This window comes from Salvia miltiorrhiza, chromosome 1 (assembly GCF_028751815.1).
Source record: "Salvia miltiorrhiza cultivar Shanhuang (shh) chromosome 1, IMPLAD_Smil_shh, whole genome shotgun sequence".
In the NCBI taxonomy this organism is placed as follows: Eukaryota; Viridiplantae; Streptophyta; class Magnoliopsida; order Lamiales; family Lamiaceae; genus Salvia; species Salvia miltiorrhiza.
The window spans coordinates 69,564,417-69,589,186 of NC_080387.1; the positions used below are offsets into that span (position 1 = coordinate 69,564,417).

Genomic DNA, 24,770 nt, shown 5'->3' on the forward strand with positions numbered 1-24,770 from the left:
GGATTTTTATATCACATAAATGTGAAAAATATAATAACTACACACAAACGAAACCTCTACATCACACTAATATAAAAAATACTACAATAAAAACAAATGAAATTAAATCTAAAATCTTTCACAAATAAAAGTTTTTAAATATCTCAAGTTTATATCTGATGTGGGGTAATAAATCCTAAGATTAACGCACGAGAAATGGACCACCGATAGATGTTAGTTGGAGGGCATTTTCGGTATTTCATAGTCTCTTACGCAAGGTATAACGTATGCCACCTTGTGGACGTGAAGGGCGTCTTACAATATAGTTGAGAGGAATAATTGGACAATTTTTCATTATTTTCTGCAAATGTCACCTCTTTATTTTTTTTTATTTTTTTTTTCATATTGGAGCCATCATGTGCCCACATAGAAATAATGTCTATTCTAGCTAGTGATATAGCTAGTGTTTTTGAATTATGTAGAGATCCAATGTTTTCCACATTGATTTTAGTGAAGTTTAATTAAACGGTTAATTTAATTGTTGGAAATGATATAGTAATATTTATCCGAGTTTGTAATTTTTGCACAATTTTTATAATAATATTGTAATGATAACATCATCTTTTATGTAGTTTCACCACTGCTATTTTTTTTTAATATTCAAATGATGTCATCTAATATGTAAAGCAATCTCCTTCTATGATTCTATCCTCTAGGATACATATAAAATAAATTTTCCGAAAAACTGAAAAACAAAATAAAAGAAGTGTTTTAATTACATCGTGTTAATGTCATGTGAAATTTTATATTTTTTGATACATAGTGTTACTTCGAAAAATTAACCTAGGCTAGGGTTAATTAGTGAAATAAAAAGGCAAAATTATTTTATTTTGGTTTTGTTTTTGAGGGAACAACAACAAGTTAATAAATTTTTAAAATATATACAACACGCGTGAGAAATTTATACCTGACTCCGTAATCCTTATAAACGACACACTAATACTAGTTTAGGAATTAATTATGTAACTACTAATAGACTTTTTTTATTTTTGAGAAAAACTACTAATATACTAAAAAACAAAAAAAGAGCAGTGTGCCAATAACTGACTATAGATTTGAAAGAAAAATAAATAAAATAAAGGAATCTTATATAAATAAAAATCCTCCAATCGATCATATTTCACTTTCGTGTCCAAAAAAAACTTTATCTGAAGGTCATATATTTATATATATATATATATATATATATATATATATATATATATATATATATATTAAAAGTAACTAGTTTGATAGCGAGGCACGACGGTATTACATGATTTTAGATAAAACAATTATATCCGAATTTCGCCACTCCATTTTTATTATTTTTTTCTTGTTTTACGTGTTATGTGCGTGTTTATAATAATAATAATACTAATATAAAAAAAATACTACCTATTTACCTTCTATGAGTTTGAAAAGGAAATTTTGAAGAGAGATTCTCTATGGGGATAACGTTAACTGAGGCAGGTGACTCCTCCCAACGCCTCTCTCTCATCCCAACACCTTCGGGCTCTTCTTTTTTTGTTTTTTTTAAATACAATATAAAAATAATCATATTATGAAATTATATACTCCCACCCATAAAAAATAAACTCTTTTTAATGCTTTTGGACGTCCACAAAAATTAGTTCCTTTTCATTTTTAGCAAATTTCTATTATATGGTGGATTGTCTTCTTCACTCATAATATAATTAATTATTATTATTAACATTACCTTTTAAGTGGGATCCTTTCTTCACTCACAATATACTACTCCCTCCGTCCCACTATAAATGACCCGTATTCTATTTTGGGACGTCCCACTATAAGTGGCTATTTTCATAAATATAAAAATTTAACCCTTAAAAAAAATATAAGTCCTACCACTTTTAACCAATTTACACATTCTCATTAATTATCGTATCGAAAAGTTTTGAATCACTTATAGTGGGACGAAGGGAGTAACAATTTATATTAAAACTCGTGTCGTCCTTTTCTAAAACTATTTTTTGTGGATGAAAGGAGTATTATACTATTAATAAATAAACTAATAATTAAATTAATACAAATTAAAACAAATATCTAAATAAATAAATTACAACCCAGCACTTTTTTAAAAAATTACCCAACACTTTTTTTTTTTTTTTTTAAATAACCCAACACCTATTTTTGTTCATTTGTTATTGATTGATTCCCAACTCCTCATATCCGGATATCCCCAAACAGAATCTCATTGAGATACCTCTGGAAAAATCGGTCATCAGTAAAATATAATCATATTAATTATATTACTATAAAATTATAAATTGATTGAAAAATCTCCATAGATGGAATTAGATAAAAGTCGATTAAAGCATCTATATCATTGTCACAATCGGACAAGTCATACACTTAGCTACAAATTCAAATTTGGTTCAGATTGTCCAGCGTTGTATAAATATCATTAGAAATATAACGTCAAGAATTTTTCAGCCATGCATTCAGATTGCCCATCAAAATTCAAATAATCAAGTTATTAACCAGCAAACTTTCAACTCAAACTAAATTTCAAACTAATTTTTTTTAGTATAATTCATGTATTTATAAGCAATTTATCCATACAATAATTGTATATAGAAATTATATTATTGAGGTCTCAGGTTCAAATTCACCAAGCACCTTTTTGAAGATGAAGCGCGGTCTGTTGGTAAGACGTTTCTCCTTCAACTAATAGGTCGGAGGTTTGAGTCACCCTAAGAGCTAGAGTGTGAGTGAGTTTTTTCCTTTCTTTGGTTGTATAAAAAAAAATGTGAATGGGAAAAATGCTACACCTTAAGAGCAGTGTTAAAGTGGATAACATGACCCACATTAGTGGATAACGAGTTTAGATTAAATTATAATGGTGGACCATCATGTGTGGTAGAGCAGCTACATAAGTTGATATATTGAAACAATAGTAATTTGTTGTGGGATAATCTCTATAAATATAATATAGCTATTTTTTTTTTTGTAGACATTTGAAATAGAAAATTAAGATTATTTTAATAGGACAATAGGAGTACTAAAAAATAGATTTTTATATTATTAAAGATCAACCGTCTAAACCAAAATTTTATTTAATTATTTTAAACCAACTTCTATATATAAAAAAAAAGATGAAAATCATCAAAAGCTACAAGACTTGTTATGTAATATCTCCATTTTTTTTTTAAAATTACAAGAGGCATCTAATATATAAACAAATCAGCAACCTGTACGTAGGTGGGGACCTCTATATCACAAAGATGGAAAAACAACGGTCCGGATGTGAAATGTGTCCACCTATTCGGCATACACATTTATAGCATTTATGCATGACCAAATTTTGCCACATCGCGTGAAATGTGTTTATAATCATAAATGCAATTTTCTAACTAAAATAAATAAATAAATGCAAATTTCCAAATTATAACATGAAAATATGGAACACTGGTAATTGAGAAAAAAAACGTACAGCTGTCTGTTAACTAAATAAGCCACCTTCAAATTCGTAATCTCATCCCTCTCCAAATCAGCAGAAACTTCCTTCCCCCTTCCTTTTTGTAAGCTTGTGTAAGCATATGATTAGACCATAATCCGCTATTTTATACTTAAATCCAGATTTTGACTATAATTACCAACTAACGATTTCATTCTAATTTGAACTTGGAAAATATTATTAATTAATTAAATGTGGTGATTAGGCCACTAACGAAATTGAACGGAAAAAAAAGTATATATGCCACGATGATAGCTAGTAATTTGTTTTTTCATCGCTACTAACTCACAAAATGGAAGTATTCGATTTTAAAGAATTAGTGATGTGTGGGAATTTTCTTTTTCTTTTTTGGAATTTAATTTATGTGGAGATGTGATTGAATTAAATTCGATATCTATATTTTTAAGCAAATGGACACGTGTATATTGTATATTATCCTACTTTTATTTTATCTATATCCTTGAGCTCATGGAAGGTGTGCAAATTTATTGTTTTTGTCTATAATAATAGTACAGAAACCAAATAAATTAAGGATTTGCATTGAATATACGAGGATAAAATGCTGAGCTTGACATAGGTATTACTTTTATTTATACAATTATAAAATAATATATTTTTTAAGACCAAAATGTATTTTCAATTAGAACAATTATTTTTGGACGATGAAAGTATATAGTTGTTTACATCTTATCTATTAATAATACATGAGAACATAAATTTCATTAGTGAAAAAACACAAATTTCTCATGTTATGTGAAAACATATACTCTTTCCATTCACCAAGAATGTAGCACTTTTGATCGGCATATTTTTTAAAAAAAAATAGTTACTAAATGCGCGTTAAGTAGAAATAAGTGATTATAGTTAAATTGAATATGAGGTCATGTAAAAATGAGTGGTTAATTGGTTATAGTTAAAATGAAAAGTGTGGTCATGTCCCCCAAAAAAAATGACGCCCAATTGAATAATTGTGTTACATTCTTGGTGGACGGAGGGAGTATCTCTTTCAAAAGTGCCTTACCGAATTGATACATGCACTAATTAGGCAATGCTTTTACTAGGTCTGAGTGCTGATTAGACGATGTCACTTCACAAACCTCTCAATAGGTTTGGCGCCTTCACATGAGCTTTGTGAAGCGACCGATACTCATTACGATGAGTCTTAATTAGATCACAGACTTCTCGTCTGACCTTTTAGATTAAGATCAAAGCTAATAGAACAACGAAATACACTCACAATATGTCACATTATCTCAAATATGTTTACTAAAATGTTATAACTAACTTATATGTCATCTGCATAAATATATGCACGGCACGAATAGCATGAAATAACTACGAAAAGACTATTTTACCCTTGCCCCCTTCATTTACTCCCTACAAATACCCACTCCCTCATGCAAACGAAGGACCCCTACATCTTGTGCAATATCTCACATTCTCCAATATACATCACTATAGAAACATACATGTTCTCCACGAAAACACATTCAATTCATCACTCTATTTCACGAGAGCTCTTTCTCAAGCTTTATTCAATCCTTGCCGAAGGAGACGTGCGCGCTCTTCCCAAGCCACCATTCTCATTAATTTGGACAAGGTATATATTTAATTATGAAGAGATTAATTAGTGTTTTATTAATGGTAGATTCCGTTGCGAAAATAGGTATATGATTGTGATAGATAGAGGGTCAATTCCATTATGAAAATAGATATACGACTGCGATAAATTATAATTTTAGAAAAAAGTGCAAGTGAAAATTGAAAAGCATGTTTGAGATATTCTGCACATATAGTATAAAATCGAAAATATGGGAAAGAACAAAAAAACATACCTATGGTTATAATTTTCTAAAAACATACCCAAAAAATAGGAAATATTCGTTACCCTAAATGACTATCTTTTGTGTTAGCTCCAAATATATTATGTTGCTCGACTTTAAATATTCTATACTTTACTTTTTGAAAATACGACATGCACATTTGCAAATATAAAACGATATAGAAATAGCGAATACATATACATATAGAGTTTGGTTATAGTAAAAATAACAATTTAAAATGAAAACTACAAACACATGCATTCATTATGAAATTAATTGCACTTGGAAGAAGAAAAAAATCACTCATTCATGAATTTCAACCCAGATGCTGCATCCATCCATCAAAATAATGTATCTATCATAGATTTTTATGATCAAATGGCTATAAATGATTTTTCATTCTCATTTTAAATAAAAAATTTCATTTGAACCTCTTCCTTTATATGTTTAGTTTTATTATTTTTAAATGTATAATTTTAGAATAATGAACAATTGGTCACACCAAATTACTATTTTTTTTGTATGTGTTGATTTAGTGGTATTATGGTTAATTTTGTTGACCAAAGACCTTAAGTTTAAGTACTATCATACACTTTTTAAAATTATTTATTTATCTTAAAGAAACACTATGGTTTTAAGAAGACATTCCAAAAATATTACTATGAAAATAAAATTATAAAAAAGTAATTAAAAAATACTCCCTCCGTCCCACGAAGCATGATCCATTTTCCTTTTTGGGTTGTCCCACGAAGCTTGACCTGTTTCTAAAAATAGCAAAAAATTTACCCTTTATTCACCTTTTCACTTTTTCACCTATCACACTTAACACACAAAATACAAATTTCTTAATTCCCGTGCCGAAAAGAAATGGGTCACGCTTCATGGGACAGAGGGAGTATCATCTAATATATCAAAAAAAATATTCAAATTATATTACTAAATCGAATTGAACCTAACCATGCCGAAATGATGAAAAACCAAAACACATGAGCTAGTGAGGAAGGAAGCCTCGTGAGAAAGAGCAATTCATCTTTCTTTCTTTGAACCTACAATAACGTAGGTAGGTCCCACAAAATTGCCGACACGCGGCCACTCGAAGCTGATTTTAGCCTCCGTAAAAGAATCTCGCACCCACCGAATTTTCAATACCCCACCAAATTATAATTAAAATCAAATTATATTCCCCAAAACAAAGATATAACTCCGAAAATAATAAAGTATTAGTATTTCACAAAGAGAAGAAAGGTAAATAGAGATGAGGATTTTCATATTTATTTTTGCATTATTTAAAAAAAACATTGTGATATAAATATGACGTCGATAAGGAGCGAGCAAATAAAAGGAGAAAAAGTAAAAGAAAAAAGATATTAAAAATTAGGTCAAGAAAAGGGCCCCACTTTCCATCCTCTGCAAATTTCCCTATAAAAGGCTGCTTTGGCCCTCATGCAATTCTCGCTCACTCTTCATCCGCAGCTTCACGTTCTCTCTACACAATCGCTCAAACCCTAGCCCTCTTTCTGTCTCTCTCTCTCATCCGCAGCCGTTAGGTTTCCGTCAATCCTCTCTCTCTTCCGCTCAATCTCTCATTCTCCCTACCATCCTTCGCTTCTCCCTCTCTCTCAATCCAATTCCTCGGAATCTGCATGGTGGGATCCACTTTCGAGAATTAGATTTGTTTGGTTTTCCGTTTCGGTGAATCCGTTTCGTAGTTTGATTTTCCCAATTTCAGCTTCTTCTGAGGGGTAGGCGTGGGGATTTCGGTGCCGTGTAACCGTGCGTTCGGCCACCGTTTTGTGATTCAGATCCCTTTTTGCCTCTTTTGAGGGGGTAGCCGGGGCTCCGGCCTCGGCGGGTTTTAAAGCCCCCATCTGTTACGACCTCATTCAATTCCGATATATTTCATTAACCTAATCAAATCCCCCCCTTATTTTTCGATACAAAAATTCTTTGATTCTTTTTCTTTTTTCTGATTTCCCAATCCATACCGTAGAGAACGGAGAGATCGTAGATCGGCGAAGAGATGCCTGCCCTCGCTTGCTGCGTAGATGCTGCCGTTTCTCCTCCTCCCTACGCCTTTGCCAGCTGGGATAGCACTCTTCCCGAAATTCCGCCGCCAGCCACCGCCGCGGCGCCCTCGCCGTGGACGCCCGACCACTCGGCGCTTCTGTACCGCGTCGACGGATGGGGCGCACCGTACTTCACGGTCAATTCTAACGGCGACGTTGCTGTCCGTCCCCATGGCGCCAGCACCCTGGACCACCAGGAAATCGATCTTCTCAAGGTCGTTAAGAAGGCGTCCGACCCGAAGAGTTCGGGCGGGCTCGGGCTTCAGTTGCCCCTCATTGTCCGGTTCCCTGACATACTGAAGGACCGCCTTGAATCTCTCCAATCTGCTTTTGATTTTGCGATCCAATCTCAAGGGTACGACGCTCATTACCAGGGAGTCTACCCGGTGAAATGCAATCAGGACAAGTTTGTTGTGGAGGATATTGTGAATTTTGGTTCCGGCTTCCGCTTCGGGCTCGAAGCTGGCTCCAAACCGGAGCTTCTCTTGGCCATGAGCTCCCTATGTAACGGAAGCCCTGAGGCGCTATTGGTGTGTAACGGATTCAAGGATGTCGAGTACATAGCTCTGGCATTGGTCGCGAGGAAGCTGCATCTGAATTCTGTGATTGTGCTCGAGCAAGAGGAAGAGCTTGATATTGTGATCGACGTGAGCAAGAAGCTTGGTGTTCGGCCCGTAATTGGGCTCAGGGCTAAACTGAGGACTAAGCATTCTGGCCATTTTGGATCTACTTCCGGCGAGAAAGGGAAATTTGGTCTCACAACGACGCAGATTCTTCGCGTTGTTAAGAAACTGGAGCAGTACGAAATGCTGGATTGTTTGCAGCTGCTACATTTCCATATTGGATCTCAGATCCCTTCTACGTCATTGCTAGCTGACGGCGTTGGTGAAGCTGCACAGATCTATTGCGAATTAGTTCGCCTTGGTGCCTGTATGAGAGTTATTGATATTGGTGGAGGACTTGGAATCGATTATGATGGCTCAAAGTCTCAGAATTCTGATATCTCTGTGAGCTACAGCCTTGAAGAGTATGCTTCTGCCGTCGTTGCGGCTGTGCGGTTGGTGTGCGACCGCAAGGGCGTCAAGCATCCAATCATTTGCAGTGAAAGCGGCCGTGCAATCGTCTCCCACCACTCAATTTTGGTGTTCGAGGCTGTTTCTGCAAGTTCTCACGATTCTCCTCAGTTTCAGTCCCCTCCCGGGATTGAGTATTTTGAGGAGCAGTTGACTGATGATGCTCGTGCTGATTACCGGAATTTGTATGCAGCTGCCGTTCGTGGCGAATATGAAAATTGCTTGCTTTATGCAGAGCAGCTGAAACAACGGTGTGTTGAGCAGTTCAAAGAAGGGTCTTTGAATATGGAACAGCTTGCTGCAGTTGATGGCCTTTGTGAATTGGTGTCGAAAGCTATTGGTGTTTCTGATCCTGTTCGGACATACCATGTGAATTTGTCTGTTTTTACCTCCATCCCTGATTTCTGGGGCATTGCCCAGTTGTTTCCTATGATTCCTATCCACAGGCTGGATGAGAAGCCTGCAGTTAGGGGTATCCTGTCGGACTTGACCTGCGACAGTGATGGGAAGATCGACAAGTTCATTGGTGGTGAATCCAGCTTGCCTCTGCACAAATTGGATTCGAATGGCAATGGTGATTGTGCGGCCTATTATCTGGGGATGTTCTTGGGCGGGGCTTATGAGGAGGCGCTCGGTGGTCTTCACAACCTGTTTGGTGGCCCAAGTGTCGTGCGTGTGTCGCAGAGCAACGGCCCCCACGGGTTTGCTGTAACGCGTGCTGTGCCCGGTCCATCTTGTGGGGATGTGCTCCGGGTTATGCAGTATGAGCCCGAGCTCATGTTCCAGACTCTGAAACATAGGATTGAGGAGTTTGCCGATGATGGTGGCAGCAGCAGCTTGGCGCTGGCAGATGGCCTTGCTTGCTCTTTCAATAACATGCCTTACTTGGCAGCCGCCGCCTCTTGCAGCCTGACTGCTGCTGCGGCTGGCAATGGTGGTTACTACTATTGCAGTGACGAGAGCTTTGCATCGTCTGGCGATGCTGTTGGTGCTGAGGACGAGCAGTGGTCTTATTGCATTGCTTGAGTTTAATGTTTTTAGTTAAAAGTCAGTTTACATCTCCTGTTTGTTCTAGTTTGCGGTTGGGGTATTGTTATTAACTTTTTAGTTTGGCTTTGGTTGGTTCCTCTTTATTACTATGTTGTTCATTTCTCTTTTTTGAATTCGTGATGATGAACAAAGGATGTATGAAGCAGGAATTTTGAGTCTTTAGCATGCTTAGGGGAAAGTAGGGATGAAAAGTTGTGCTCAAAATTCCCAGCTTGCTCTATGTAATTGTTGTTTTTTCATTGCCATCGTAATTGACCATGTTTCAAGAAATCTTGTTTGATGTTGATATCTTTCTTTGTTATTCTGTTATTCTTTTAGTATAAATATAAATATAAATATATATATAGGTTTTGATTGGGTGACATTTTTCCTTGGTTGAATGGAAGTTTGAAGGTTTCAACTTAAGCAGTCAGTTAATGACAAAGATGACTGATTGGTGGCCCTTTTGCCAAAGGTATTGCTTTTGATGGTCCTTGCCATTTTATTACTAGTAGAGAATTAGTGGCCCTTGTTTACATACACTTGTGTTTCTTTGTGGGGTATCCCGATTTGGTCTTGATTGGAGGTATGTGCTTTAATTGCTGCAAAATAATATGAAATAAAGCCTTCGTATCTTTAGATTTTGTAATGATCATTGTCTTGTAGTGCTGGTAGTTTTTCGGTTTCCTGTTATATTCTCTCCTTTTGCGGTGTGTCTAAATTGATGGCTGCAACTTGTTTGGTACGTGCTGTTATTGGAGGCTAGCTTTTTTGAAATATGCTTTTTCTCAGTCTTCGAGAGGTTTCCAGGTTAGAATTTTCCATGAGATTGAATTTGTTGGTTGTGGAGCATTCAAAACGTAGGCTCTTATATATGTCGTGCCTTTTCTCACGTTTATTAATTGCGACAGGAACTCATATCTGTATTTGGAGACTCTAATTTCTTTGTTGAATAAGCTCTTCTTGTAAGCATCTAATAATTAATGGCATGAGGATCTACTATTAGACTTTCAAGATTGACTTTGTTGCTGATGATGCTGGATATCTTAGAATCTATTCTGGGATTAACTTTGTTGCTTGTCGTGAGATATTTGTTCTTGTAGAAGTGAGATCCAATTCTTGGCTAAGCTTATCCTAGAATGAAATGGTATGTTTTGTCCACTACTTGTGAGCTTTTCATATCTGTGGCTGAGAACTCATTGTAGAGTTTGTTCTGTTTTAGCATTTGGTATTGTAGAGCTTTCAATATTGTGGATTGTGGTTGCTATGCTATATTACTTTATAAACTGCTGGGATTTGGATGAAGTTGTAGACGTCTTCGTATATTGAAGATAAGCACTGTGTTTATATGCAATAATATGGCCCCAATAGATGCTTGGCTTACTTTGGTTAGTTGTATTATGTACTATGTGAAGTAAAAAAATTGATCTTCTCTTTGTTTATTTTTTCATACCCTTGCTTTTGACATGACGTAGTAGTAATTTTTTTTTGATAAATTACATAAGTAAATAAAACGGCAGGTTTTGGACATTAATTACCTACCGCTAAGACAACACACACGCGCGAGCACACATTGTAGTAACTTGATGCTATAAATAATGTATGATGTGTATATTTGATCCAAATGCAGAATTCCACCCATCTTTTTTGGGTTTGTTTCTTTTTTTCATACCCCTGCTTTTGACATACTAGAACGATCTCTCGTGCGATGCACGGCGAGTATCGAAATTAAACGACATCAATTACTCAATAAAATTTTGGTTTTGAAAACGTAAATTTTCAACTTTGTATAAAGTGTAATGACAATTATAGTTATTAAATAATTAATAATTATTTGATAATGAAAATTAGCATTATATTTTATTATAATTATAAAGTATGACGCTTCAGAATAAATAAATAAATAATTCACAAATATAAAAAAATAATTTGAAATTATATTTTTAATATATATATACTAATTCCATCTACAAAATTAAATTAACATTAATACAAAAAAATTATTTTAAAAAAAAGAGTTATAAAATGAACCAATATATATTCCTTCACCTCTATTGCATTTAAACTATTATAATTAAAAATATATATATGTAAACACAAACACATGATATTTACTTATTTTTATCTAAAATACAAAAAAATAATAATTAATATAATAGAAAAAAGTAAACATGTCATTAAAGAGAAAATTAACACTCATTAAAGTAGAGAGGAAAGAACAAAATACTAATATTTTAAAACTTTAAATTATCATAACTTATTCATTCAAAATTATTTTTTTTATCAAAAGATCAAAATAAGAGATAAATTTTGTAGTAAAGAGAGAGAGAGAGAAAAAAAACATAATAACAATAATTATTAAATTACAATAAAATAATTTCGATATAATATTAATAACAACAATAATAATAGTGCAAAAAAAGGAAGATATAAAAATATAAAAGAATAGAGAAAAAGAAATAGGAGAGAGAAAAATAATTACCATAATTTTTTTAATTACAATAACTTATTTGTTTCAAATTCATATTTTATGATTTTTATACCAAATTAAAGATCTTGTCATTATCTTTAATTTAAGATACATATTGAATATCTTTCCATATATCAATTTTAATTTTTTTTTTAAAGAAAATCACTAAAGTATGAAAGAGAGAGTAGAAGAGAGATAAATTGTATGAAAAAAATAATGAAAAAACGTGTGATAGAGAGAGGAGAGAGAAAATGTGAAAAAATGCAGTGGTGGAAGGAAAGAGAAAAATTGGCGGGAACAAAAACTGGTGTTTCATATATATATATAGATAGATAGTAGCAAATAATGAATGTGTATATTTGATCCTAAATATGAATTATGATTGCGAGGTTCTTTTCATGAGAAATTGGACCTTGTAAATTACTGTTTTATTTAAGACAAAGCAATGCCCAAAATTTATGTAATATCACATCTTAAAAAAGAAATACGATAAAAGAAAATTAATATATAGTCCATGATACAATCAAAAAATAGGATGGTATTCTATAGCCAAGGTCGAAACATCAATGTTATTTTGGACATGATTTTTTCGAAAATGTTGGGAGGATTATAATGGACTCGAATATTGTGATGTATCAATCTTGGTTTATTAATTTTTAAATCTAGCTCGAGCTTTATATTTATCAAAAAAATTGTGGTTCATGAGTATAAACGAGTTTTTTAAATTTATATTTATATCTAAATAAACTATTTCATTCTCAATAGTATGATATGGAGTATTTACTACAACCAATTTATTTTGAATAGTAGTATATTTTATGATAAATAAAGTTAGTTATACGTTTAATACAATTATTTTTAATTATAGTGTAAAAATATAACTCGTATTCGGTTAATAATTTCATTTTTTTCAAATGGAATCAAAATTCAAGTATCTCATTCTTTTTTACAACAATATCAGCCAAGTGATATGATATGATGAGGCATATTTGAAAGTCAAAATGGCAATACATGAAGCGAGCCAGTCAACTCGACATGCAGTCAAGAATTTGACCTAAATGTGGACCTCGCGTGCGACTTTGAGTCTTTGAGTCGGCTCAGGCGACAAACATCATTCATTCATTCCTCTTTATAAATAAATCGATTCCCCACCCTTTGATAATTGAACACTAAGAGGGTGTTTGGCTAAGCTTATTTTAAAGAGCTTATAAGCTCTTGGAGGTTATAAGATGTAATTTTTAAGAGCTTATAAGTTATCAAAGTGTTTGGATAATTGAGCTTATAAGCTAGAGAGATAATTTTTTGTTAGAGAAAGAAAATATTTTTTTAGAGAGAGAAAATCGAAGAAAAACGAACTTGAATGATATATAATGAAAATAATAAATTACAGTTGAAAAATATTTATAAAATGATTGTTGCATATGAGATTATAAAAAAATAAGTTGGGGTAGAAGAACTTATTTTTTGGGAGCTTATAAGCTATTGGAGCTTATTTTTTGAGCTTATAATCTGTTTGAGAGCTTATTTTGCCAAACACTTTGGAGGAGCTTATAAGCTCCTAAACAGCTTATAAGCTGTTTTGAGGAGCTTATAAGCTCAGCCAAACACCCTCTAAATCAAATGTAATACTATGATTTTACCTTATTACCCTTTTATCCACTCCCTCTCTCCGTCCCAGGCGAATAGATTCATTTCTTTTCGACACGGACATTAAAAATTCACTTTTTAGTAGTTAAATGTGGTGTGGTCCACCAAAAAATAACCTATTAAAAATACTCTCTTATGAAAAAAATACTAAATAAGTAAATAATACTCCCTTATTGTTACTTAATAAAGCCCTAAACATTTTCATATTAAGACTGGGTCTATTGGAGTGGGATAACCTAAAATAGAAAATGTCCCGTTTACGGGGGCGGGAAGCCCCGAGTAGACGGGATATTTGTCGAGCTCGTAGACGCCGGAGCCATTGAGAAATTGATCGACTAACTTGAGCAGAGTAGATGGAGTTATGTATGTATGTCACATTGTTGATGGTGTAACGAGTGACTCCATCGAGTATGGCGATTTTTCCATTAAGAAGAAAAGTTTGTGATAGTGTCACGTTTGTCACATTAAATGAGTTTTGAGGGTTAGGTCTTGCAGCGCCAGTTGTCATGTTCATCCTACATATATAGGGGAAAATAAATAAATTAAAATATAAAATTCAACATTTCAATTTTTATAGCATTGAAAAAAATCAATTTCAACAACGAAACATCATTTCAGGGACAAAATTCCCTCAAAAATGTATATATGTGTTTTTTTTTTTTTAATAATGTAATTGATTATAAAACCATTTGAGCATACTTTAATTGGGCTTACGTGATGGATCTAGCTTGATTGATGGAGATATTGATAGGGGTGAGCATTCGGTTATATGGTTCGGTTTTTGCTAAAACCAAACCAAACCATATTTTAGTTCGGTTTAAAAAAAAAATCGAACCGAACCGAATTAACCAAACAAACCGAACTGAATTAACCGAAATTTTTATAATTAAAACCGAACCGAACCGAAAAACCGAATTAATCCGAAGAAAACCGAAATTTTCGAAAAAAAAACCGAAAAAACCGAAATTTTCGAAAAAAAAACCAAAAATTCCAAAAAAAAAACTATAAAATTTAAAAAATATTAGAAGTTAGATATTATAAAAATTATAATTAAAATATTATAACATATATTTATATATATTATAAATATAATTCGGTTTTTCGGTTTTAAAAAATCTGAACCGAATCGAACCGAAAAATCGAAATTTTATGGAAAAAAAAATCGAACCGAACCGAAAAACCGAAAAAACCGAACCATATTTTAAAATTTCGGTTTGGATCGGTTCGGTTATTTGGTTTCAGATTTTTTGCTCACCCTTAGATATTGATGTCATTTGGGTTAGGCCCAATTGGCAGCGGCCCATTAGGAGTTGTGGTGGACTTGTCATAATGCAAAAGCCCAACTGCTGCAATTGAATTATTCCCTCCTATTTTAGGAGTTGCTACGACATAGTAGTCCGACGGGGCTTGATCCGCTGTGACGAGCACAGAGTAGGACTGGCCCACGTGGACGTCGAGCGAGCTTAACAATGTCTGATTGGTGTACGATCCTTCCGTCTCGACCAATAGCATCGTGGGACTCTGAATCCTAAAATTGATGCTCCACAAGTTGCCCACGTTTGTGATTCTGAATCTGTAGGTTTTTTCTGAATGGAAACATATATGAAAATATTAGTTATCGAATTATCACATTGGTTTGTATTAGGTGTTTAAGAGATATTAATAATTCCTACTTACTGTGTCGATAAACAGTTGGAGACGCCAGACCTGCCTATTTCTCTTATTAAAATATAATCTAGCTGGAGACGCCAAATCTAAATTTAACATTCTAATAGCATTTCTCTTATTAAAATATAATCTAGCTGGAGACGCCAAATCTAAATTTAACATTCTAATAGCATTAAGAGGAAGGAACCCAATTTAGACTAATTATCTTAGATACGCTAGTAATAATCAATCCACCAATTTATTCATACTACCAACACGGTAGTTTTATCACTAATCAGCCATATTCCAACAATTACGGATTGAAGGAACTAATTGCCTTTAATCCAATTAAATCTAAGTTGATCAGGCTTAAATTAAATCAGAATTATCGTGAATCACAAGGAATTAATCGGAATCAATAGAAACCAATTTTAAAATTAATTAGGTCTCACAGATTGATAAATTAGTGTTTTATTATTCTCGCCGAATTAAAGAATTAACTACTCATGATCAAACTATAAACAATAAAATAAATAAAAGCAATTACTATAAAATAATCAAATACAAATAACGAATAATTGCAATTAAAGGACTAATGAAAATTAAACTAAGAAAAGTAAATGGAATTGCAATAAATATTGATCACCACACTTGAATTAATCAAAGGAAAAACTCGTTTGCCCTCTTTGAAACTCCAGTCGCCAATCGCCAAACAAAAGCAAGAGAGAATAAAAAAAATCTAAAACTCAAAACCTTGAATAATCAAACACGTGTAGCACTAATCAACTAATAACCTAACTTAAAGCAATAATAATGTGTCCCCCTTAAACCACAAAACTAATCCCTATATATCATAGGAGTAAGTGGCGGTTACATGAAAACTAGAATTAGGAAATTAAAACCCCTTAAGGTCACCGCTCCCCCACATCATCACGGGCTTCGGCCCTTAAGAAAATATAGAACCCAAAATATTAAAACAAGAGTTTTAGGCTTAATTAAATTTTGAATAATTAATCCAAGCTCAATCTCTAAACATTTTCAAAATCCACGTCATCTTCATCCAAAAACTCGACCTCCACCATCTCTCGACATCTACTAGCATCCATCTCCAATCCATCTAAATCCTGCGTCAAATAACCAACAACTTAGGTAATATCAAAGCAAAACCAACGGCAAACGACACGAAAATAGATAACTAAATCACACACATCAATACACAATCATCCATTTTATCGGTCATGCAAAGTAAACGCCATTTTAGTTGAAAAATTAAACTAAACCATAAATATATATATTTAGTGTAGCGGTCGATGATATATTATTATAGTATTTCTCGCATCTAATTTTTCTTTTAGTTGAAAAGTTAGATAGTAAATTGATCAATATATTACCAAATTGGCAAATGATATATAGTTGTATAGAAAATTTTAGTATACAATTTAATTTGATTTGATTAAACAAGACCAGGCTCCATTTTGGATCAGGCTGAGCCATAACATTATTTGGGCCACGGAGGAGTTCAAAATTTGTGTAGACCACTAAGTTATGGCGCTTTGCAAAATTAGGCCATATTTTTCCGGGCTTGCAAATTTGGGCCATTTATTATTAATTTCAGCGTAAGTGGGCCTTATTAGAGCCCGATCCAACTATTTTTCACATGAGACGTGCGTGACTTCACAGCTGGAGCCCGAACACTGATGTGAAATTTTATTTCATTCTTTTATTTGGCATAATATATACATGTGTAAAAATAAATCATAAAATAATCATAATTAAAAAACATAAATAAAAAATATATTAAAAAATATTTTTAAAATACACAAATAATTGTCTTTGCTCGACGACACATCGGCGGGTGGAAATTAAATTGTAGGAATATATATGTTCCTCAACATATCCTAATGCACCGTGTATTGATTTTATGTTACAAAATTATCATCAAATTAATTTCAAATTGATTTTAAATTGAAATTTGAATTTTTGACAATAAATTATGTTATCTAATATTTTTTTAGTATACATAAAATCCTATAATTAATGGGATATATTAAAAAATTGGGCCCTCAATATTTTGGGGCTCTAGGCCGTCGCCCATGCCCGCCCGCCCTTAGGGCCGACCCTGGTTCCCACCCAGATCCAGATGGTGGTTCCCCGTATCAACAAGCACACCGTGGTTGACAGGAACTTCACCGTGAACTTCGTTGATAGGCGGCGGTAGATCCGCTAGTGCTCATAGCACCTTTGTACCTCTTCCTGACGCCATCAACTGTTTGGACTTCAAATTTGGTTATACAATAGCAGGAATCTTTTGTCTCTCTAAAAATTGCGATGATTTTTGGGGGCGGGGTAGGGAAGGGTTAGTGATGAATGTCCTCCGAAATTGTTTTAAAACACTTTGCAATCTCTCTCTCAAAATGAGAGAGAGTGAGAGCGAAAAGCCGCAGTCCGAACTGAAATCTGGTAAACACAAGTGCATGTGCCTAATCTTCAACATCCTATATTCTATAATCGACGCACCCAATTTGCAGTTTCTGAGAAGAAAAAAAAAGGCCTACAAAAATTTCATTATCGGCCAGAGTGGCCTTCACCAAATTTGAATATGAAGTCATCAAGCTTATTATGGTTTATTCTATTGTAAGTAGAAATTATTCCATATTATATATGGATTATACGAGGATATGCTACAATGGATCTAAATGTGGCCCAAGAGTCATAGGAATGCTAATTTTTATTCATCATGTTTTCGTCATCTCTTCAATCTCTTTAATCTCTGGTACTTTTATTTTATTGTCATTTTTTTTAAAATGTCATTTCTTAGATATCCCCCAGCATGAAATTAAAAATAAAAGAGTCAGGCTGCATGTATTGAGAGAAATTGCTAGCGGGGTGGATAATGATACAGACCGAAGAAAATTAGTTGTTTTAGTATACATGGTTTATTGCATGGTCACTCCTACGATTGATGGACAAGGACCTGCAACCACCTATGTGCGATTATTGAGGAAGTTTGAGAAAGTTGATAGATATGCGTGGGGAGCTGCATTGCTAGCTAACCTAAACACGGCGCTAAAGAAAAAGAATAGCTTTCAAAAGCTCGACGGAAATGTTTGGCTTATTTTGGTAAGTTAATTATTTTATTTAAGTATGTTTCAATTCTTTTTTTTTTTTAATATTGTCATTTTCTTTTGTTTGACAGAGCTTTTTCCTCATCCGCATACCTGAATTGCGGCAAGCCGTGGGTGTTGACCTGTCATCCGTCGGCAATAGAAGACAGGACGGAGAGCCTCTTTTGTATGACATTGTAGAGGCACTGAAACACGTCTCCACTAATCATAGGCCAGGCTATTTACATGAGGTAGAGAAAGTCCTTGCCAAACTTTCAGATAAGGTAAGTTAAATTAATTTTTATTTATAATTTCATTTTATCTGCATATTGAGAATCTAACTAATATTGTTTGTTTGAACAAGATGTCATATGGCAGCCATATGTTTCAACGTGGTTGCCTGCCCGCATTCAAGGGCAAGAACAATATGGGACTCTTGTAGCCCCTTTGTTTTGCCACAACCACGTGGTAACTCATTTACCGCAGAGTGATAGAAAAATCTCAGTTGCATGTGATTAATAGATGCATTTTCGTTCTTTAAAATGTCATTTCTTTTTCTTTTCACTTTCGTTTTTGGCTTCTTGCATGTGATTAATTGTTTGTATAGTGATATGTTCTTTCTTGATTTCTTGAAATAGTCAAATTTGGTCGTAGTTTTGTCATCAGCGTCGTCACTATCCATGGATGTTGAGTATGTACTTTGCGTCAGTATATATCCCCAATCTGGCCGTGAGTATATCCACGGTGGGTGGTTTCACCCTTTGGACCACAAAATCCCATTTATACTTTACGATGCATTTGATCCAGGACGGTCTTTATCTTATTGGTCTTTAGCTTATTTTCTTGTTAATCTTGATCAAACTTTTGTTTTGATTAGGTTTATTAATCTTTAACCTTATTTAATAGTTTTTATCGTTGACTTTTATTTTGATCAGCTTGAACATTTGTCCACTGCGCTCCTCCGATTGCTGTACCGGCATTGTCCGAATTTAAAATACCATGGGCCAGATTATCATCGTGCATGCAGACAATTTTGGATACACGAGTGGAATACCCACGATCAACATTTCGTTGTATGTCTTGAAGACTATTTCCAAGCGGTAGTGGACGTATTTCTAACGCTACCGAGAGGTATATAAATATATTATATATATATATATATATATCATTTATATTTTAATTTCATATAATTTAATTGCAAATTTGGGTTTACGACGAGGAGTCTGGTTGAGGGCCTGGGAAGTTCGGGACGATTTACAACATGCGTTAGAAACTTATGTAATACTAACTAATTATCGGTTTCATTCTTTTAGAAGCTATAGTTTGCATACTTCAACATGCATTTCTTCCCTTCTTCACCCATAATAAGATTAATGTTGTTGGTGTTGTTGCATGTGGCGGAATATCTGCCGAGTTTTGTTCACGACGTTGCTGTTGACTCACCAATTTGCGATCGCAATGGCTTAGAGACCAACCTCACTTCAGCAAAATTTGGATTCATGGCTGATTTGCGAGTTGGATCCTAGTCCATGAAACAACCTTTGGTCATGGACACCGGTAGTAGTCTGCTTTGGATCAACTGTCATCCGTGCGTAGCCAATGCACCCGAGCCATTATTTGATCTGAAAAGCTCGACCAGTTTCAAGATAGAAAAGTGTATCAACACAAATGAGTATATGTTATGGAACTGGTGCTGTGAAATTTGAAGTCGACAACACAAAATGCCGCCTTTCATATTTAATACAGTATGACTCGGGCAAAAGCAAGGGATACCTCGCTCGAGACACGTTCAGACTTGGAACAAGTTCGAACGCATTGGATAATATAGTATTCGGTTGTTCCAAAGTTGCTGAGCAATGGCGCCGAAGTACCAGTATCTTGGGGCTTGCTGCCAATCGACTCTCATTCGTTTCACGAATAAAGGCTTCAAAGTTCTGCTATTGTTTATTTAGGGAGCGTGAGTGATGAATAGTATCCCTATAGCTTCTTCGTTATAGGGGATGACATTGGCGTCTTTAAGTATAAAACTCGACTCATTATTGAAGACAACTACTACATCAATTTGAAAAGCATTAGAGTTGGCAACAAATTATTGGCGATCGACCCACAGATTTTCAGAAAAAACCCCGCTTACTATAGTGACGGCATGATCGTGGATACGGGTTGAACCTACACGTATATTCCCAGAGTGGCCTTCACCAAATTTGAATATGAAATCATCATGCTTATTAAGGTTTATTCTATTGTAAGTAGAAATTATTCCATATTATTTATGGATTATACGATGATATGCTACAATGGTGTCTTGACTAGGGATTTACAAAGATCAGGGCCGACCCTTATGTATTATTGGTGGGGCAATGGCCCAGGGCCCTAATTTTTGGTGCCCAAAATATAGGCCAGTAGTAGTATTATACTATATATATATATCTAAAAAAAAAATTATTTTACCTATTTGTTTCTAAATCAGCGTACAATATGCAGCAAAAAAAAATAAAATCAATTACCCCAAATTCAACTGTAATACAGACGTCTCTCATCTCTCTCTCGCTTCTCTGTGCACGACTGCACTCTTTCTCTCTCGAAGATTGATATGTATATGTATTTTTAGAGTTGAAGGGAAAAGTAGAATTTGAATACGAAGATGAGACTGTGATTTCTCCTAATCTACCAATATGAATTAGGGTTGTTTTTATAGCTAGCACTCATTATATGTCGTTCTTAAAAGTTTATGATAAAACTTTAAATAATAGTAATAACTTATTTGTTGTAAATTTATTTTTGTTTATTTCTACACCAATTATTTAATTAACTAAAACATACTTAGAAATATATTTGAAGACTAGAAAAGCTTGACCGTGAAGAAATTATTGATGATTTTGCTTCTCAAAATGCTAGAAGATCTAAACTATATATTTCTATAAGTGTTAATAGGAGAATCTACCCACTTCAATAATATGTCTTGCAAAACTACCCACTTTCAAAGTCAAAGACCGAAAAGCAAGTTTGATGGTGATGGGTTGCTTGGTTTTTTGTGTAAAAGTTGATGATGATGGAAATTGTGTAAGAGTTGTGTAAGAAAACAGTTAAAATTGGTACAAAATGTGAGAAAACGTCACTTTCATGCATTATAAGATTAAATAGATTTGCAAATTTTGAATAAATTAGGGGACGTTTGTGTGTTACAAACATTAATACGAAGGCCAAAAAAATCACGAATATGTCAATTCTTAAGATTTTTTTTTTTGAAACCATTAAACTATGTATCCGCCAGTAATTCGTAGCCGGCCGAAGTAGCCGCTGAAGTTTGTGACCGGCGGCTACTATTCAACGGCTACTAATTACTGGCGGATACTTGTGTTATTCGCTTCAAAAAAAATACTTTGTTCATAATTAGCATGATTGTGAATTTTTATCCTTCGTGATTTTTTAGTGTTACATATGCACCGTTATTTTTAGATTTTTATTTAATTTTACAAGGGGAAATATGAGAGATAGTGAAATATGTACAGTACAAGAAGTACACATGGATGGGAAATATGAGAGATAGTGAATCTGCCAAAATTTGGATTATAGTGGGGGTAATAACACTCACTTTATGCATGATTTGACTACACAAAAAATAATAGACTTGCACATAAAATAATAAGAAATTATATACCAATTATTTGGAAATTCATATATTCGGTAATGAAATAATATTATATAGCCAAAAAGTAAAGTATCCGCCATTAAATTATTTGATTTATCAGTAGCCGCTAACAAAAAATATATGGCGGCTACTGGGCTTTTTGTACGATTTTCTGGCGGATACTTGGTCTGTTAGGCAGAAAATAATATTTTATGTCAAATTATGTATAATTTTTAATTTTTCAGCTTGTTATGAATGTTTAAATATAACATACGCATTCCCCTTTTGTATTTGTTGCGATTTTTTACTTTTAATTTTTTAGTAAAAAATTAAAAGTACATACTGAGAAGGTGACTCTGCAAAAAATTTGGTTGTAGTGGGGCATTAATGCTAATTTTATGCATGCGTGAGGTGACATGCAATAATAGATTGAAGCCGTATTGAATGAACACTGCACTTCACGTGAACTTTTTGTAAGGAATCAAGTTTAGTCCTTATAAGGCTGCATTTGTGAATGACCAAAACACAAATTGAAATACTCACCTTGAATTTCATAAATTCAGGCATACCCTAAAGATTTGAGTGGTTTTGTGCGAGAGGAGGCAATTTGTGTTGAATTTCAGCCCGAAAAGGTGATTCTCCTGTATTGTTTGTATAAATTATAGTTTGCATGTTTAATCGTACGTTGTTTTTAACGTTGAGAGCATGTTTTACGTTATTTTAATGAATTTCTTTATTATCTGAAATTTAAAAGCATGTTAGGGAAATATTAAACTTTTTTCTAATATAATTGAATGTTTTGAACCCAAAAAATAAAGTATCCGCCAGAATATCATTAGAAAACGATAATAGCCGCCGACCCTACAAGGTCAGCGGCTACTGGTGTCGGATAATGATTTACTGGCGGATACTTCATTTTTCGAGCTTATTGTGATGTTTTGAACTTTCTAAACGTATTTTAATACTGTATTTTATGTGGTTTTATAGATGGAATTCGTGAGATACATATATGTGAGATACAACGGAGTCGTCGATGGTATACACTATGTTGGCGGGGCTACGGAGGTCCTTCCCCTCTTAAATGAAACAGTTGCGAGCCTGATATACAGCATCAACAATGTGCTGACAACGCATTCGTTGAGCCCGAACTATCAATTGTATTATTTGGCGACCAATCGATTTGGAAGGGAGACGAAATGCATAATAAGTGACGACGATGATGTGCAAGGCTTGTTGGAAACTGCCGAATATCCCATGGTGTACGTTGAGCACAACAACGACCCGGTCGAAGAAGCGTACATCCCTACTTTTGATTTTGGCCAGGCTTCGGGATACGGAGATGATGAAGCACAATCTAGTCAGTATGAGACGTCGTATCATGCTCGCGAGAGCGCGCCTCCAACACAGTACTTTTCATGGGATGGGCAACCGTTGGACGAATCCGCATGGAATCTGAATGAAATGTGCGGGAGATTCAACCAGGTGCGGACGGATGACGATTCTGATGAAGAAGCCGTACAACCTGAAGACGAAGCCGAAGAACCTGATGACGATTCTGATGAAGAAGACGAAGAATACGATCCAACGAACGAGTCGGGCACAGATTCTGCCGCCTCTGAGGATTTATTAGACGATGATCTGATAGAGTTCACGGCGACCGAGCGAGCAGGTTGGATCCGACAAAGTAGAACCCGTCACGGAAATCCGACGGACTCGACCGGTGATCTATCTAATTGGATAGTTCCGTTGATTCCAGTGGACGCCACGACTTCGCTCGTTGCTCGCGAGAGTGAGCTGTCCAGAGTTGCTGATTTGGGGAAGAACTCTTTTTACAACAGTAAAGAAGAATTGGTCCTTGCTGTTGGCTTCTGGAATATGAAGCAAGGGGCTGAGGCAAAAGTTGTACGCTCAGATCAGGGACGCCTCTATTACAAGTGCAAGCACTCTGATAAGTGCAAGTTCGATGTGCGTGCATCTTGTCACGGCGGAGGGATGTGGGGAGTGCATAAGTTTAAAGAGCACTCTTGCGAAGGGGAGTTGGGCATTTTGAAACGAATAAAGGCACATTCGAATGTGGTTGCAGCTTATGTGGAAAAAGAATACGCGATGACAGAGAGGTCATTAAGCCGAAATCTATTATGTCGGAGTTGTTACGTGAATTTGGCGTCAGAATCAAATATGATGTCGCGCTGCGTGCAAGAAATCTCAGCTTAGAGAAGATATACGGTCGAATTGATGATTCGTTCCTTCTTCTGCCCAAATATTTGTATGCCCTAAGTCAAGCGAATCCAGGCACCGTGATGGATTTGGAAGTAGACGAAAACAACCGGTTCAAGCATCTGTTTCTTGCTCTTGCGGCTTCCATCACACCTTTCTTCTTTTCGCTTCGGCCAGTGATTGTGGTCGACGGCACACACTTGAAGGGGAAGAACAATGGCATTTTGTTCGTCGCCGTGACAAAAGACGCAAACGAGCAAGTTTTTCCGTTGGCATTTGGTGTCGGGCCGATCGAGAATGATGAGTCATGGAAGTGGTTCCTCTCAAATGTGAGACAAACTTTTGGTCAGCCCGACAACTTACTAGTTGTCTCTGATGCGCATGTCTCCATTGCTAATGCTGTGAAGAGCGAGTTACCAAATGCTACTCACGGTCTTTGCTACTACCACTTGCAGAACAAAATTAAGGGCTACGGGCAAGCTGTTGTGGAGCTTTTCCGCCAGGCTGCATACGCCTACACGGACTCAGAATTTTCACGTGCAATGTCGGCTATGGCTCAATTGA

General features: G+C 34.8%; 2 protein-coding genes and 1 long non-coding RNA gene across 3 annotated transcripts; all 3 read left to right on the top strand.

Moving 5' to 3' along the window:
* Positions 1-4,914: 4,914 nt before the first annotated feature.
* LOC131005523 (uncharacterized) lies at positions 4,915-11,159 on the top strand. Its single transcript, XR_009095279.1, has 2 exons — positions 4,915-5,099; positions 9,898-11,159. It is a non-coding gene; the product is annotated as an uncharacterized LOC131005523 (long non-coding RNA).
* Positions 6,301-9,781, top strand: LOC131005522 (arginine decarboxylase-like). The gene has a single exon (XM_057932537.1). It carries the CDS (start codon positions 7,343-7,345, stop codon positions 9,485-9,487), a length of 2,145 nt encoding a protein of 714 aa, XP_057788520.1. The 5' UTR covers positions 6,301-7,342; the 3' UTR covers positions 9,488-9,781.
* A 10,929-nt stretch (positions 11,160-22,088) lies between the features above and the next one.
* LOC131012271 (uncharacterized) lies at positions 22,089-24,770 on the top strand. Its single transcript, XM_057940191.1, has 3 exons — positions 22,089-22,621; positions 22,977-24,106; positions 24,662-24,770. The coding sequence occupies exons 2-3, from the start codon at positions 22,977-22,979 to the stop codon at positions 24,768-24,770; spliced, it is 1,239 nt and encodes a 412-aa protein (XP_057796174.1). The 5' UTR covers positions 22,089-22,621.

Excerpts from the sequence above, each read along its gene's own strand:
- LOC131005522 (XM_057932537.1), top strand. The coding sequence starts at position 7,343 with ATGCCTGCCCTCGCTTGCTGCGTAGATGCTGCCGTTTCTCCTCCTCCC.
- LOC131012271 (XM_057940191.1), top strand. The coding sequence starts at position 22,977 with ATGGAATTCGTGAGATACATATATGTGAGATACAACGGAGTCGTCGAT. Across the intron at positions 24,107-24,661 it reads GAATACGCGATGACAGAGAG|AACAAAATTAAGGGCTACGG; the intron begins GTCATTAAGCCG and ends TACCACTTGCAG.